The sequence below is a fragment of the Leucopleurus acutus genome (genome assembly GCF_964270905.1).
Source record: "Leucopleurus acutus genome assembly, chromosome: 3".
NCBI lineage: Eukaryota > Metazoa > Chordata > Mammalia > Artiodactyla > Delphinidae > Leucopleurus > Leucopleurus acutus.
The window spans coordinates 133,347,798-133,363,397 of NC_139145.1; the positions used below are offsets into that span (position 1 = coordinate 133,347,798).

General features: G+C 34.7%; 1 protein-coding gene across 2 annotated transcripts in view; it reads right to left on the bottom strand.

The window, feature by feature from the left end:
• The window catches only part of DDX4 (DEAD-box helicase 4), a gene marked incomplete at its 5' end in the record, with an annotated part of 66,894 nt that overhangs the window by 37,165 nt on the left and 14,129 nt on the right, over nt 1-15,600 (bottom strand). For both annotated transcript variants that reach the window (XM_082837286.1, XM_082837285.1), the window contains 2 exons: nt 813-890; nt 3,811-3,888. In XM_082837286.1, coding sequence (XP_082693412.1) covers nt 813-890; nt 3,811-3,888 — 156 coding nt within the window. The remainder of the gene's footprint in view (nt 1-812; nt 891-3,810; nt 3,889-15,600) is intronic.

Consider the following 15,600-nt stretch of genomic DNA (forward strand, 5'->3'; position numbering starts at 1 on the left):
GCATTAAACCTCTTGGAAATTTAATACCCAATTAGCATATAAAAAATAAGTACCCTTTGGCCTCAATATATGATTGGATGATACTTTTTCCTTGAACAGATATGTAATTTCAAAATAAAGATAATCCCTACAAAAAGACTATATATCACAAAACTTGAATTTTGAGTTATTTTATTCATTTAAATATTTGCAATCTTTGAAGTTGGTTCAGAAAAGGATTACGTTCTACTGCCCTCTACAATTGCCCCTTCCCCTCCATACACCTCTCCCAGAAAAGTCAAGTGCTGGGTCTCCAAAATGCTTGAGAAAGTCTTCCACCTACACACTACTGGTCTTGATCTTAAACTCTTACCTAAGTTCTACTTTACAGTTTTTAAAGTTTTTATGGAAAAAAATGTAATTTCAAAGCTTCTACTGGTTCTTTGCTCAAGTAAAGATGGCTACTCAGATTCACCTTTGGAAGTATAAGATAGATCTCTTGCTTGTGGGAGCAGGGAAAGCAAGTCATGAGTATAGTAGAAAAGAACTGGGGTTCACCTGTGGGGTAAATCAATTTGAAGAGATGTTGCAGCAAGTAGCATGGCTATTAAAAAGAAAAAAAAAAAAGCGAAATAGAGTAGCAGACACATCCAAAGCAGCATAAACTGCTGCTCTAAACTATGACTAGGAAAGTGAAAGCACTCCCTTGTGATCTCCATAAAGTCTTGGGAAAGGCACACACTTTCTATGTATATTAAAGGGAAACAGAATTCAAAGACTGTAAAACTTGGGGTCACTTAAGTTTTGATTGTAAGATATCATAAGCAGGTTACCTCTGTTTCCAAAATTCCTTCCAACTCTAAAGCCACCCACTGTGGATGTATTCTCTCTTGTATTAGACTCGCCAGGATCTGAAAAAGTTCAGAGAGAGTTAAAACTCTTCAACATACAAAATCAAGTGTGCCATCAATAACTAGGAATTAAATGAATCTGTGGGTTAAGGGAACTCCCAAGGACAGGGAGAGAGTAGTACAGGAACTTATAAAGATAAAATACACCTGCAACTTTTTAAAATCATTAAATTACACCAAAGTAAAAACAAATATACTATTGGTGAAATACAACTGTCTACTAGGTGTTATTTTACTAGTGACCTTTAATCAAGAAATTCAACTCTGATTTTCTATATATTGAAACCTCACCCTGATAGCTATTTACATTATACCCCTATGTGAAAGTCATTGCTACTGAAAATTTTACACTGCTGTCCTGTAATTATTCTGTTACTTATTCATTTTTCTAGTACTTCAGTCGCTCTCAGTCTTTCCACTTTTTAAAATTAAAATTAGGAAGGGACTACATAATAAAGAAAAAAATGCCATGAATACCACTCCCCTTTACCTCCCACCCCTCCATAGTATGTCCTCATATCAGCCTTATTAGCTTTATCCCCCACTACATGGCTCTGAACACCCAACGTTTTAATTCATAAAACAACTTCCCATACTCCACATTGTGAACTTCTAATATTTTCTACCTTCCTACATGCTGTTCCTTTAGCATGACATTCCCTGCTTTCTTATTTTTCCTAGCAAAATTCTTTTCACTCTTCAAAAGCCGGGTTCAAAAGCCACCTCTTCAGTGAAATCCTCCTTCAGTCCTCCAGCCATAGTCAATCCTTCAGTCACATTCCCACAATACACTATGTGTATCTCTTTTTTAGCAATATTTCTTTCCATGTGTTTCTCTACCACTAAATTAAGAATTTTGAGGGCAGAGTTGCTATGGCAAGCAGCACAGGTATTTAAAACAAAAACTTAGAACAGACATCCAAAATATCATAAACTGCCACTTCAAACTATCATTGGGATAACTATCATTATCTTGTGATCCTCATAAACTGTCTTACCTCCATCTGTAATATCCTAGTGCAGAGGAGTTAAGGGATCTGTGAAACTCCTAATGCCAAATGCAAAATTGCATATATGCAACTATCAGTATTTTCATCAGATTCTAAAGAAGTGTGTGATTCAGGAAGTTAAGGTTTTTTAGGCCATACTTCACAGAAGATAAAAAGCTAATCAATATATATGTTAAGCAATTAAGAGTCAATTTCAAAACCATGTGACTAGATATGCAAGTTCTGAGAACAAATATCACAGAGATTGAAAATAGCGAAAATGTTAAATGGATCATTCGGGAAAGGGGTTATACTCATGGGTCTTCTATGAATTTCCAGGATTATATGTAGTATTAAAGATAGCTTTTTTTTCTTTTTTTCTTTTAATTTTATTGGAGTACAGATGATTTATAATGTATTAGTTTCAGGTGTACAGCAAAGTGATTCAGTTATACATACACATATGTTTATTCTTTTTCAGATTCTTTTCAAAGATAACTTTTTAAAGTATTAACATTTACAAAGAGTTTTGATCAGAAATTTAATGTATTTCAACCTACAACATATGGAATTAACAATTTATAGTAAAGTCTCTCTCAGTGATGGCTTTCTCATTTAAAAAGGCTTTATTCAACAATGTTTAGAAGTCTTCATCAAAAAGTATTATAACCCATTCTAAATTAGGATTTTAAAATATATCTAAATATTAAATAGTTCCCTGAGTATAATATTAAAGTATTTGTATTTCTAATCTTAGTAGTAGCAAACAAAACCCACACTTCAACCTCTTAGCACAACTACATGCTCCAAATCATCGACTCTTACTTAATATGCAGGCTTAAAAAACAAAATGTATATAGACATATTTAACAAATAAATTATTTCCATTAGTAGCAGAAACATGTCAAAACATAAAAGTTCACATTTATGTTAACTGTATCTAAAAATATTAAATTTTACAAATGGCAAATGAAATACACGCATCAACCTTTAGTTTCCAATGAATAAAAATATCTAGAAGGATTGACGTTTTTCAAAAAATAATAATAAATTCAAGAATAAGTGTCGTGTATATTTAAAACTGCCAATTAACCCTAGCTTACGGCATCCCATAAAAGAAATAAATTTATTTAAAAATCCATATGACCATTTAATTTGAGGTTCTAATAATAAACATTTTGTTGCACTATAATAAAACATAGTGCAGAATATTTTCAGCATTTTAATATCAAATGGACTGGAGGAAGGTATTCTGCTGGGTCATTATCTGTCAAATCTAGCACTGGTTGTTCTAAAAGTAACAACAAAAAATTCCAATTTTTGGAAAACAACCTCTTAATATTAATGAGTTAACAGAACTGCTTTCCATACTTCCTCTTCTGGAGAGAAAGAAGTCCTTCACACCATAACCTTTGGAGCTTTTACAAACATTCCTCCTATGCCAATTGTTGGGAACAATAATCACCAACACCTGAAGAAGCTCTGGGAAGCAACTCTCTTTAACCAATCTATCTAATCAATTTAACTACTGCCTACTATCTTAAAAAAAGTAAAGCAGCGGGCTTCCCTGGTGGCGCAGTGGTTGAGAGTCCGCCTGCCAATGCAGGGGACACGGGTTCGTGCCCCGGTCCAAGAGGATCCCACGTGCCGCGGAGCAGCTGGGCCCGTGAGCCATGGCCGCTGGGCCTGCGCGTCTGGAGCCTGTGCTCTGCAGCAGGAGAGGCCGCGGCAGTAAGAGGCCCGCGTACCGCAAAAAAAAAAAAAGGTAAAGCAGCAAAAAATAACAGACATCAAAAAAAAAACTCATTATCCCAACAAAGTCTACTGTACGCTGTTATAAAAGATTTTACCTTGCACTAAACAGCCATAAAGGCCTCTATTCATTCCACTATTCAAAACTATCTAACAGAAGATTAAGGAAAGATACTTACCCCTGTTTCCCAAACTCCTCCCAGCGGCAAATCTGCTTCTCATGAAATGATCTCTTCGAGAAGATCCATCATCCATTTCTAAAGCAAATAACATTTGAAGCAAGTCAAAATAACAAAAAAAATACCTTGGTGGTAAGCAAACTTTAAACCTTCTCAAAGTGCCATCCACATGGCAAAGGAAGAATTTTATATAGCACTAAGAAAGATGAAAAGCCTAGTAGAAAAATGGGCTATGAATAAGAATAGGTAGTTCTCCAAAAGAAAGAAAGAAAAAAAAAGCGTCTCTCACTTTCCAAAGAAATTGGAAATCAAAAAAAGGATATAATTTTCTCAACCACAACTGACTGGAAAACAGTTTGCTAATACTGAGACTAATCAAGGACATAGCGAAACAAGCACAAATCATATACAATATTGAAACTATAAACTGGATCAATCTTGATTGATTTTAAAAGAAAATACTTTTTGGAAGTATACTAGTATGATTTTCCCTGTGGATATACTCAGATGGTAACAGATACACACAAAGATGTTTTTATAAGCATTGTCTATAATAGCCACAAAAATAAAATCAAAGGAGAACAGGTAAATTACAGTCATTCACAGAACACTGTGCACATTCACAGAATTAAAAACATTAAAGAAGTTGACATTCAACAATAGAATGTTCATAAAAACTGGCCACATGGAAGGCCAAAATGCAAATTCAACAATTTCAAAAATCAATATCATATACACAAAATTCTCTAATTGCAATGCAATCAATTTGGAAGTTACCAAAAGAAAGACAAACACTGTATATTTTCACTTATATGTGAAATCTAAAAAACAAAACAAGCAAACAAATACACAAAACAGAAAAGAGTAACAGATACAGAAAACAAATAGTGGTTTGCCAGATGGGAGAGGGGTGGGGGAAGGTACGAAATAGGTGAAGGGGATTAAGAGGTACGAACTACCAGTTATAAAATAAATAAGTTACAGGGATGTAATGTATAGCACAGAGAATATAGTCAATGTCTTATATTACCTTTGTATGGTGTGTAACCCAAAAAAAATCAAATCACTGTTATATACCTGAAACTAATATGGTATTATAACTCAAGTATACTTCAATTTAAAAAAATTAGAAATTATTAAATACCAACAAAACTTGATTAAAATCCTCCTACATTTGGAAATGTATTTCTAAGACACTTCTATATAACATAGTGCAAAGAAAAAAATTACAATGGAACTTTAGAAATACTTAGAATTGTATGATAAAAATGACATATATCAGAACTTAAATTTTTATACAAAAAAAGGAACTCAAAAAAAAAAAGAACTCAAAATTAATGAGCTAAACAGCCATCTCAACTAATAGGAATGTTAGAAAAAGAACAAAATAAATCACACAAAAGTAAAGGAGGGAAAAAATGAGAGCAGAAATTAATGAAATAGGAGAAACAAACATATAATAGCGGCTCAACAAAACCAAAACCTAGCTCTTTAGGAAACCAATAACCCACTTTAGGATGAAGGACACACATAGACTGAAAGTGAGGAGATGGAAAAAAGATATTTCATGCAAATGAAAATGACAAGAAAGTGGGGGTAGCAATACTCATATCAGACAAAATCAACTTTAAAACAAAAGCCATAAAGAAAGCTAAAGAAGGACACTATATAATGAGAAAAGGATCAATACAAGAAGAGGATATTACACTCATTAACATATATACAGCCAATATAGGAGCATCTAAATACATAAAACAAATACTAACAGACATAAAGGAAGAAATGGATGGGAATACAATAATAGTAGGAGACTTTAACACCCCACTGACATCAACGGACAGATCTTCCAGACTGAAAATCAATAAGACAACAGAGGTCCTAAATGACACAATAGAACAGTTAGACTTAATTGATATTTTCAGGACATTACGGTCAAAATATATACATACTACACATTCTTTCCAAGCACACGTGGAACATTCTCTAGGTTAGACCCATACCAGGACACAAAACAAGCCTCAACAAATTTTAGATGATAGAAATTATTTCAAGCATCTTTTCTGACCACAATGGCATGAAACCAGAAATCAATCACAGAAAGAGAAACAAGACAAAAATGAGTACAAGGAGACTAAACAACATGCTACGACAAAAACCAATGGGTCAACAATGAGATCAAAGAGTAAATTTTAAAAATACCTTGAGACAAATGACAACAAAAACACAAACACACAAAATCTGAGGGAAGTTTATTGTGATATAGGCCTTCCTCAAAAAACAAGAAAAACTCTCAAACAAGCAACCTAACCTACCATCTAAAAGAATTAGAAAAAGAAGAACAAAAACTACAGTCACAAGGAGAGAAATAATATAGATCAAAGAGGAAATAAATAAAACAGAGATTAAAAAAACAATAGAGGGCTTCCCTGGTGACGCAGTGGTTAAGAGTCTGCCTGCCGACGCAGGGGACACAGGTTCGTGCCCCGGTTCAGGAAGATCCCACATGCTGCGGAGCGGCTGGGCCCGTGAGCCATGGCCGCTGAGCCTGCACGTCCGGAGCATGTGCTCCGCAATGGGAGAGGCCACAACAGTGAGAGGCCCGTGTACTACAAAAAAAAAAAAAAAAAGAAAAAATCAATAAAACCAAGATCTGGTTTTTTTGAAATGATAAACAAAATCAAGAAACCTCTGGCCAGGCTCACCAAGAAGAAGAGACAAAGGACCCAAAATAAACAAAGTAAGAAATGAAAGAGGATAAATACCAACTAACACTGCAGAAATACAAAAAAAAATAAGAGAATACTATAGACAATTACATGCCAACAAATTGGACAACCTAGAAGAAATGGACAAGTTTCTAGAAACATACAGCCCACCAAAACTGAATCAAGACAAAACAGATAATTTGAACAGACTGATCACTATAAGTGAAATAGAAACTGTAATTTAAAAACTCCCTGCAAACAAAAGTCCAGGACTGGATGGCTTCACTGGAGAATTCTATCAAACATACAAAGAAGAACTTGTACCAATCTTTCTTGAACTCTTCCAAAAGACTGAGAAGAGGGAATACTCCCAAAGTGATTTTATGAAGCCACCATCACCCTGATACCAGACAAAGACACTACCAAAAAAGAAAATTATAGGCTAGTACCTTTGACAAATATAGATGCAAAAATTCTCAACAAAATATTAGCAAACCGAATCCAAACAACACATAAGAAGGATCATACACCATGATCAAGCTGGATTCATCCCAGGGTCACAAGAATGGTTCAACACATACAAAATCAATGTGACACACCACATCAACAAAACAAAAGACAAAAACCACATGATCATCTCAATAGACTCAGAAAAAGCATTTGATAAAATTCAACACCCATTCATGATAAAAAAAACTCTTACCAAAGTGGGTATGGAGGGAACATACTTAAGCATAACAAAAGCAATTTATGACAAACCCACAGCCAACATAATACTCAACAGTGAAAAACAACACCTTCATGCTAAAATTTGGAACAGGACAAGTATGCCCACTCTCACCACTTCCATTCAACATAGTATTGAAAGTCCTAGCCACAGCAATCAGACAAGAAAAAGAAATAAAAGATATCCAAATTGGAAAGGGAGAGGTAACACTGTCATTATATGCAGATGACATAATATATATAGAACACCCTAAAGACTCCACACAAAAACTACTAGAACTGATAAACAAATTCAGCAAAGTAGCAGAACAAGATTAACATACATAAATCTGTTGCATTTCTTTACACTAACAATGAAATACCAGAAAGGGAAAGTTTAAAAAAAAAATCCCTTTTCAAATCACATCAAAAACTCCTAAAAGAGAACACAGGCTAAACATTCTCTGAAATAATCTTACCAATGTTTTCTTAGATCACTCTCCCAAGTCAATAGAAATAAAAGCAAAAATAAGCAAATGGGACCTAATCAAACTTACAAGCTTTTGCACAGCAAAGGAAACCGTAAACAAAATGAAAAGACAACCTATGGACTGGGAGAAAATATTTGCTGATGATGTGAACGACCAGGGATTAATTTTCAAACAGCTCATACAAACAACTCAATAACAAACAACCCAATCAAAAAATGAGCAGAAGACCTAAATAGACATTTCTCCAAAGAAGACATACAGATGGCCAATAGGCACATGAAAAGATGCTCAATATTGCTAATTATCTGAGAAATGCAAATCAAAACTATAATGAGGCATCACCTCACATGGGTCAGAATGGCCATCATTTAGAAGTTTACAAATAATAAATGCTGGAGAGGGTGTGGAGAAAAGGGAACCCTCCTATACTGCTGGTGGGAATGTAAACTGGTGCAGCCATTCTGGAAAACAGTATGGAGGTTCCTTAAAAAACTAAAAATAAAGTTACCATATGATCCAGCAATCTCACTCCTGGGCATATATCTGGAGAAAACTCTAATTCAAAATGATACATACACCCCAATGTTCACAGCAGCACTATTTACAATAGCCAAGACTTGGAAGCAACCTAAATGTCCATCAACAGATGAATGGATAAAGAAGATGTGGCATATATGTACAATGGAATACTGCTCAGTCATAAAAAAGACTGAAATAATGCGATCTGCAGCAACATGGATGGACCCAGAGATTATCATACTAAGTGAAGTCAGAAAAAGGAAGACAAATATCATATGATATCCCTTATATGTGAAATCTTAAAAAAATGATACAAATGAACTTATTTAAAAAACAGAAACAGACTCACAGACATAAAAACAAATTATGGTTACCAAAGGGAAAAGGGGAGGGAGGGATAAATTAGGAGTTTGGGATTAGCAGATACAAATTACTATATATAAAATAGACAACAAGGTCCTAGTGTGTAACACAGGGAACTATATTCAGGATCTTGTAATAAACTATAATGGAAAAGAATCTGAAAAGAACATATGTATGTATATATATGTATAACTGAATCACTTTGCTGTATACCAGAAACGAACACAACATTTAAGTCAACTATACTTCAATTAAAAAAAAATTTTTTTAAAGAAACCAATGAAGACTTGCCAGAGTGACAAATCACTAGAAGTCTGATGGAGGCAGGGGGAAGGGAAAGAAAGAAAAGACATAACTGAACAGTATTTGGAATTTTTTTAAAAAGGAAATAACCTCAAAAACAGCGAGAGGTGCTGTTAAATGGATATAAGGTTTCAATTATGTAAGATAAAAAAGTTTCTAGAGTTCTGCTGAACACTGTGCTTGTAGTTAACAGTAATACTGTACACTTAAAAGTTTAAGAGAATAACTCTCATGTTATATGCTTTTTACCACAATAAAATAAAAATTACCATGAACGACTTCATACTACTAAATTTAAAACTTAAACAGAAAAGTTCCAAGAAAATTAACTCATCAAAACAGACTCAAGAAGCAATAAAAACAAACAAAATTGTCCTAAGAAACTGAACCAGTACTTAAATCTCTGCATCACACCTAAATGTAGTTTCACAGGTGAATTCTACCAAACTCTCAAAGAACAAATCATTCCAATGTCATACAAGTCCACCAGAAAATAGAAAGAGGAATTATACCCCAACTCATTCCACAAGGCCATCGTAATTTTGATATGACAAGACAGAAGAAAATTATAAACCCCTCTTACTCATAAGTAGATACAAAATCTCAAAAACACATATTAGCGAATCAAGCCCAACAGTAACTGAACAGATAAAACACTATGACCAAGTTGGGTTTATTCCAATATGCAAGGGTATTTTAACATCAGAACATCTAAAAAGGTAATTAACAACCTTAACAGATTAGAAAAGAAAAAACTAATTATCCCCACAGATTAAAGTAAATAATACAATTCAACACCATTCACGACTGAAAACATATACTTAGCAAACAAGGAAAAAAAGAGATGTTCATGGCAGCTTTGTTCATAAAATAAAAAAGGAAACAACTCAAATGTGCACCAAGAAACGAATTAAAATATGTGGTATATAGTCACACAACAGAGTTTTACATACACTGTGTTCTATATTATATAGTATTATATATATGATAGATTCACACAGCAGATTATAATTATAAATGAACTACAACAACTGGCAACACAGATAAAGAATACTGAGTGAAAAATCCAAATTGCGGAACAAAAACTATTTATGGTACAGAACCATTTTTGTAAAACTTAAAGAAGCAAATTTAAATATAGTGTTTGGGGAGACATACGTATGTGATAAAGCTTTTTTTTGAAAAGGAAGGGAAAGAAACAATGCAGGATGTGGACTGGACAACAGAACAGGAAAATAATACATAAACAATATAACAATATTAGTAGTGTTCTTAAAAATGGGTGGTAGTTCAAAACATTTATGAAGCTTTATAATTTGCAAATGTGACATTTTTAATATAGTAGGTATTTCTTTTTATGAAAAGTCCTTCAATAAAGGTTCTATCAATAAAATGAAGTCACAAGGTAACAATTATTCTTTGAATTCTTACTGTCACTAGTTGCCACATATTAGGGTAAAAAAAAACTTTCAAAAATAAAAAATGCTAAAAGACATTTAAGTCACATATCCCTCCTCTGTACGTTCCTCCTCTAGCTATATTCTGGTATCACAATTCATACTAGTTTCCTTCTCTCTTGATGAGGCTAAACATTTCATCAAGCAACCTAAAGGCTTCTGAGTTCCAGGTAGTAGTAAATAGGTAAAGCTCAGATGCTCTCAGATGATGGAAAGCTCAAAGCCAACTTAAGAAGATCTATTCAAAAATCTAACTGCTCCAACATTCAAGGGACTCCTCATGAAGGAAGTACCAATTTCAGCATCACAGTAAGAAGTAGCTTTGCTTTTGGTAAAGAGAAAAGGGAAGGGGACATTACAAGGACAAGAACATTCCAGGCAAGGACACAGCCAGAAAAATTAACAATTTTCCAAACACTAGTTTCTAATGTTTGCCAGGCTCTCCCCAAATATACAAGATGAGAATAGCCATGCCTTAGCTGGCTCAAATTTTAAAGCTATGCTGTATATAATACAGTAGTGCCTAGCCACATGTGACTATTTAACTTCAAAATTAATTAAAATTAAATAGAATCAAAAATTCAGTTACTCGGTTGCACGAGTCATGTTAGTCATGTTTCAAGTGCTCAACAATCAAATATAAATTGTAGTTCAACAGCCAAATGCAGTACAACTAGAGAATATCTGCATCCTTGCAGAAAGTCCTAATGAACAGCACTGGTCTAAGACTGGTAGTTCCCAAGCTATATCACTAAGACATAAATGGAAAAAGGAATAAAGTACTCACTCATTCTCTATAGTGAATCAACATATAAAGCAAATGTTGCAATGGTACTCAAATACATAAGAAAGTAACTTGTGTATAAGAAATGGCAAGCCCTTAGAGTCAACAGGAAATGTTTTAGGCTCAAGAAACAGACTAACATACCTTTCAATCAACTAAAGTTTCTGTATACTCTTCCCAAGATTTCCTGTCTCTGTTAGAAATCAGAATAGTAGTTACTCCTGACAGAGGGATTGTACCTTGAAGGGAGACACAGGAGGGCTTCTAGGGTTCTCCTATAATGCATTGTTTCTTGATCTGGGTGCTGGTTACAAGGGAGTGTTCAGCTTGTAAAACTCCAGTGACCTGTACATTTATGATATGTATATTACTCAATTAAAAATACTGAATCTGTGTGTACACTATGCTTCAATAAAAAAAAATTATTTAGTTAAGAAGAACCTGGCCTGGCCTAGACACTTCTGTGGACAAATTCTACTAAACTTATAAAAAGCAGGTAATTTCCATGTTCCAGAGCTTATTTTTCTTTTAAATGAAAAGCCTGAAAACAGAATCAAATGAGAACAACTTAAAGAAAACTACAGGCCAATCTTTTTTCTTTTTTTTTTGCAGTACGCGGGCCTCTCACTGTTGTGGCCTCTCCCATCGCGGAGCACAGGCTCCGGACGCACAGGCTCAGCGGCCATGGCTCACAGGCTCAGCCGCTCCGCGGCATGTGGGATCTTCCCGGACCAGGGCACAAACCCACGTCCCCTGCATCGGCAGGCAGACTCTCAACCACTGCACCACCAGAGAAACCCCAGGCCAATCTTATATAATTCAAAAAGTGCTAAATAAAACACCTAATTTCATCCAATACTGCAATAAAATAACTATATTTATCCAAGGAATGAATTTATCCTAGAAACTTATCCTAGGAACACAAAGTTAGTTCAAGTTAAAAAAAAAAATCCAATTGATATAACCACTATGAAGAACAGTATGGAGATGCCTTAAAAAACTAAAAATAGAACTACCATATGACCCAACAATCCCAACACTGGGCATATACCCAGAGAAAACCATAATTCAAAAAGACACATGCACCCTAATGTTCACTGCAGCACTATCAGCAACAGCCAGGACATGGAAGCAACCTAAATGTCCATCAACAGAGGAATGGATAAAGAAGATGTGGTACATATATATATATAATGGAATATTACTCAGCCATAAAAAGGAATGAAATGGGGTCATCTGTACAGACACGGATGGACCTAGAGACTGTCACACAGAGTGAAGTAAGTCAGAAAGAGAAAAACAAATAGCGTATATTAACACATATATGTGGAATCTGAAAAAACTGGTATAGACGATCTTATTTACAAAGCAGAAATAGAGACACAGATGTAGAGAACAAACATACAGATACCAAGGGGGAAAGGGGGAGGTGGGATGAATTGGGAGATGGGGATTGACATATATACACTATTGATACTATGTATAAAATAGATAACGAATGAGAACCTACTATGTAGCACAGGGAACTCTACTCAGTGCTCTGTGGTGACCTAAATGAGAAGAAAATCCAAAAAAGAGGGGATATATGTATACATATCGCTGATTCACTCTGCTGTACAATATAAACTAACACAATATTGTAAAGCAACTATACTCCAATAAATAAATAAAATCTAAATAAATTAATTTAAAAAATAAAATAGAAAATCCATTTATTTCCCTACACTAACATATTTAAAGAAGAAAAACAACAGAAATCAGTAATTCCAAAAAAAAAAAAGCACTGGCTAACTTTCAACTGCCATTCCTGAACAAAACTAATAGTCAAGCAGGAAGGAAAGAAACTTCCTTGGCATGACTGAAAAAAAAATTAACAGAAGCCTAAAGCAAACATTACACTTTAATTATAAAAAATGTGGCGCATTCCCACTGAAATGAGGAAAAGCCTAAATGCTTGTTACTTCTACTACTATTCAATGAATGGTAGATTTGTCCAGTGCTTCAAGACAAAAAAAAAAAAAAAAAGAATAAAATTGCATGAGATGAATCTGCATCAGACATCATGAGGGAAGAGACAGAATGCTTAACAGATGGTGCCGGGAAAACTGGGTTACCATATGCAGATAAAATGATCTCTATTTCACACCATATTCAAAAGGATGGATTCAACTGTACACTTAAAAATTGTTAAGATGAGAGAGCTTATTCAACTTGATGAAGTATAGCTAAAAAAACCCTATAGCTAACATCATACTTAATAATGAGAAACTCAAAAGTTTTCCCACTAATATCAGGTATAAAGCAAGGATGTGCCCTCTCATCACTCCTTTTCAACATCATACTGGAAGTTCTATCTAAAAAGTATACATATTGGGAAGGAAGACATACAACATAAAACTGTCTTTTTTCACAAATGACATGATCACCTATGTAGACAACCCAAAAGAACTGACAAAAAAACCTCCTGGAATTAACGTGCAATTTCAGCAAGGTTGGAGGATACAAGGTTATTACACAAAAGTTAACTGCATTCCTACACACCAGCAATGAACAAGTAGAATTTGAAATTAAAAACACATTACCATTTACATTAACACCCCAAAAAATGAAACTGTTGGGTATAAACCTAACAAAATATGTAGATCTATATGTGGGAAACTATAAAACTCTGGTTAATGAAATCAAAGAAAAACTAAATAGACTGAGAGATAATTCCACATTCATGGATAGGAAGACTCCATATTGTCAAGATGTCAGTTCTTCCCAACTTGATCTATAAGTTCAATATCAATCAAAATTGCAGCAAGTTATATATTTTGTGGATATCAACAACTGATTTTAAAGTTTACATGGAAAGACAAAAGACCCAGAATAGCCACCACAATATTGAAGGAGAACAAAGTTGGAGGTCTGACACTACCCAACTTTAAGACTTACTATAAAGCTATAGTAACCAGGCCAGTGTGGTATTAGCAAAATAACAAATAGATCAATGGAACGGAACAGAGAGCCTAGAAATAGACCCATATTAATATAGTCAACTGATCTTTGACAAAAGAGCAAAGGCAATAAAATGGAGCAAAGAAAATCTTTTCAACAAATGGTGCTGGAACAACTGGACATCCACATGGTATAAAAAAAAGAAAAAAGGAATCTAGGGCTTCTCTGGTGGCGCAGTGGTTGAGAGTCCGCCTGCCGATGCAGGGGACACAGGTTCGTGCCCCGGTTCAGGAAGATCCCACATGCCGTTGAGCGGCTGGGCCCGTGAGCCATGGCCGCTGAGCCTGCGCGTCCGGAGCCTGTGCTCCGCAACGGGAGAGGCCACAACAGTGAGAGGCCCGCGTACCCCAAAAAAAAAAAAAAAAAAAAAGAATCTAGAGCAGACCTTACACCCTTCACAAAAATTAACTAAAAATGGATCACAGACCTAAATGTAAATGCAAAACTATAGAACTCCTAGAATATAACAGGAGAAAATCTAGATGACCTTGAGAATGGCAACGGCTTTTTAGATACAACACCAAAGGCATAATCCATTAAAGAAATAATTGATAAGCTGGACTTCACTAAAATTAAAAACTTCTCTGTGAAAGATAATGTCAAGTAAATGAAAAGACAAGCCACACACTGGGAGAAGATATTTGCAAAAGACATATCTGATAAAAGACTGTTATCCAAAATAAACAACTCTTAAAATTCAACAATAAGAAAACCCAATTAAAAAATGGGTCAAAGACCTTAACAGTCACCTCATCAAAGAAGAATATAGGGCAAATAAGCATATGGAAAGATGCTCCACATGACAGGACATCAGAGAAATGCAAATTAAAACAATAAGATGCCACTATATACCTATTAGAATGGCCAAAATCAATAACACTGACAACAACAAATGCTGGGGAGTATGTGGAGCAACAAAAACTCTCATTTATTGCTGGTGGGAATGCAAAATGTTACAGACACAATTTGGAAGACAGTCTGGTTGTTTCTTACAAAAATAAACATACTCTTAACCATACCATCCAGCAACTATGCTCCCTGGTATTTATCCAAAGGAGTTGAAAACTTATGTCCACAAAGAAACCTGCACATGGATGTTTCTAACAGTTTTATTCATAACTGCCAAAACTTGGAAGCAACAAAGATGTGCATCAGTAGGTGAATGTTTAAAAAAAAACCAAAAAACCCATGGTACATTCAGACAATGGAATGTTATTCAGTACTAAAAAAAGAAAAAAGAAAAAAAAATAATACCTATCAAGCCATGAAAAGACATGGAGGAAGCTTAAATGCATATTACTAAGTGAAAGGAGCCAATCTGAAAAGGCCACATACTGTATGATTCCAGCTATATGACCTTCTGGAAAAGGCAGAACTGTGGAGACAATAAAAAGATCAGTGGTTGCTAGGAGTTGAAGGAGAGGGCAGGGATGAATGGGTGGAGCATGGAGGATTTTTAGAGC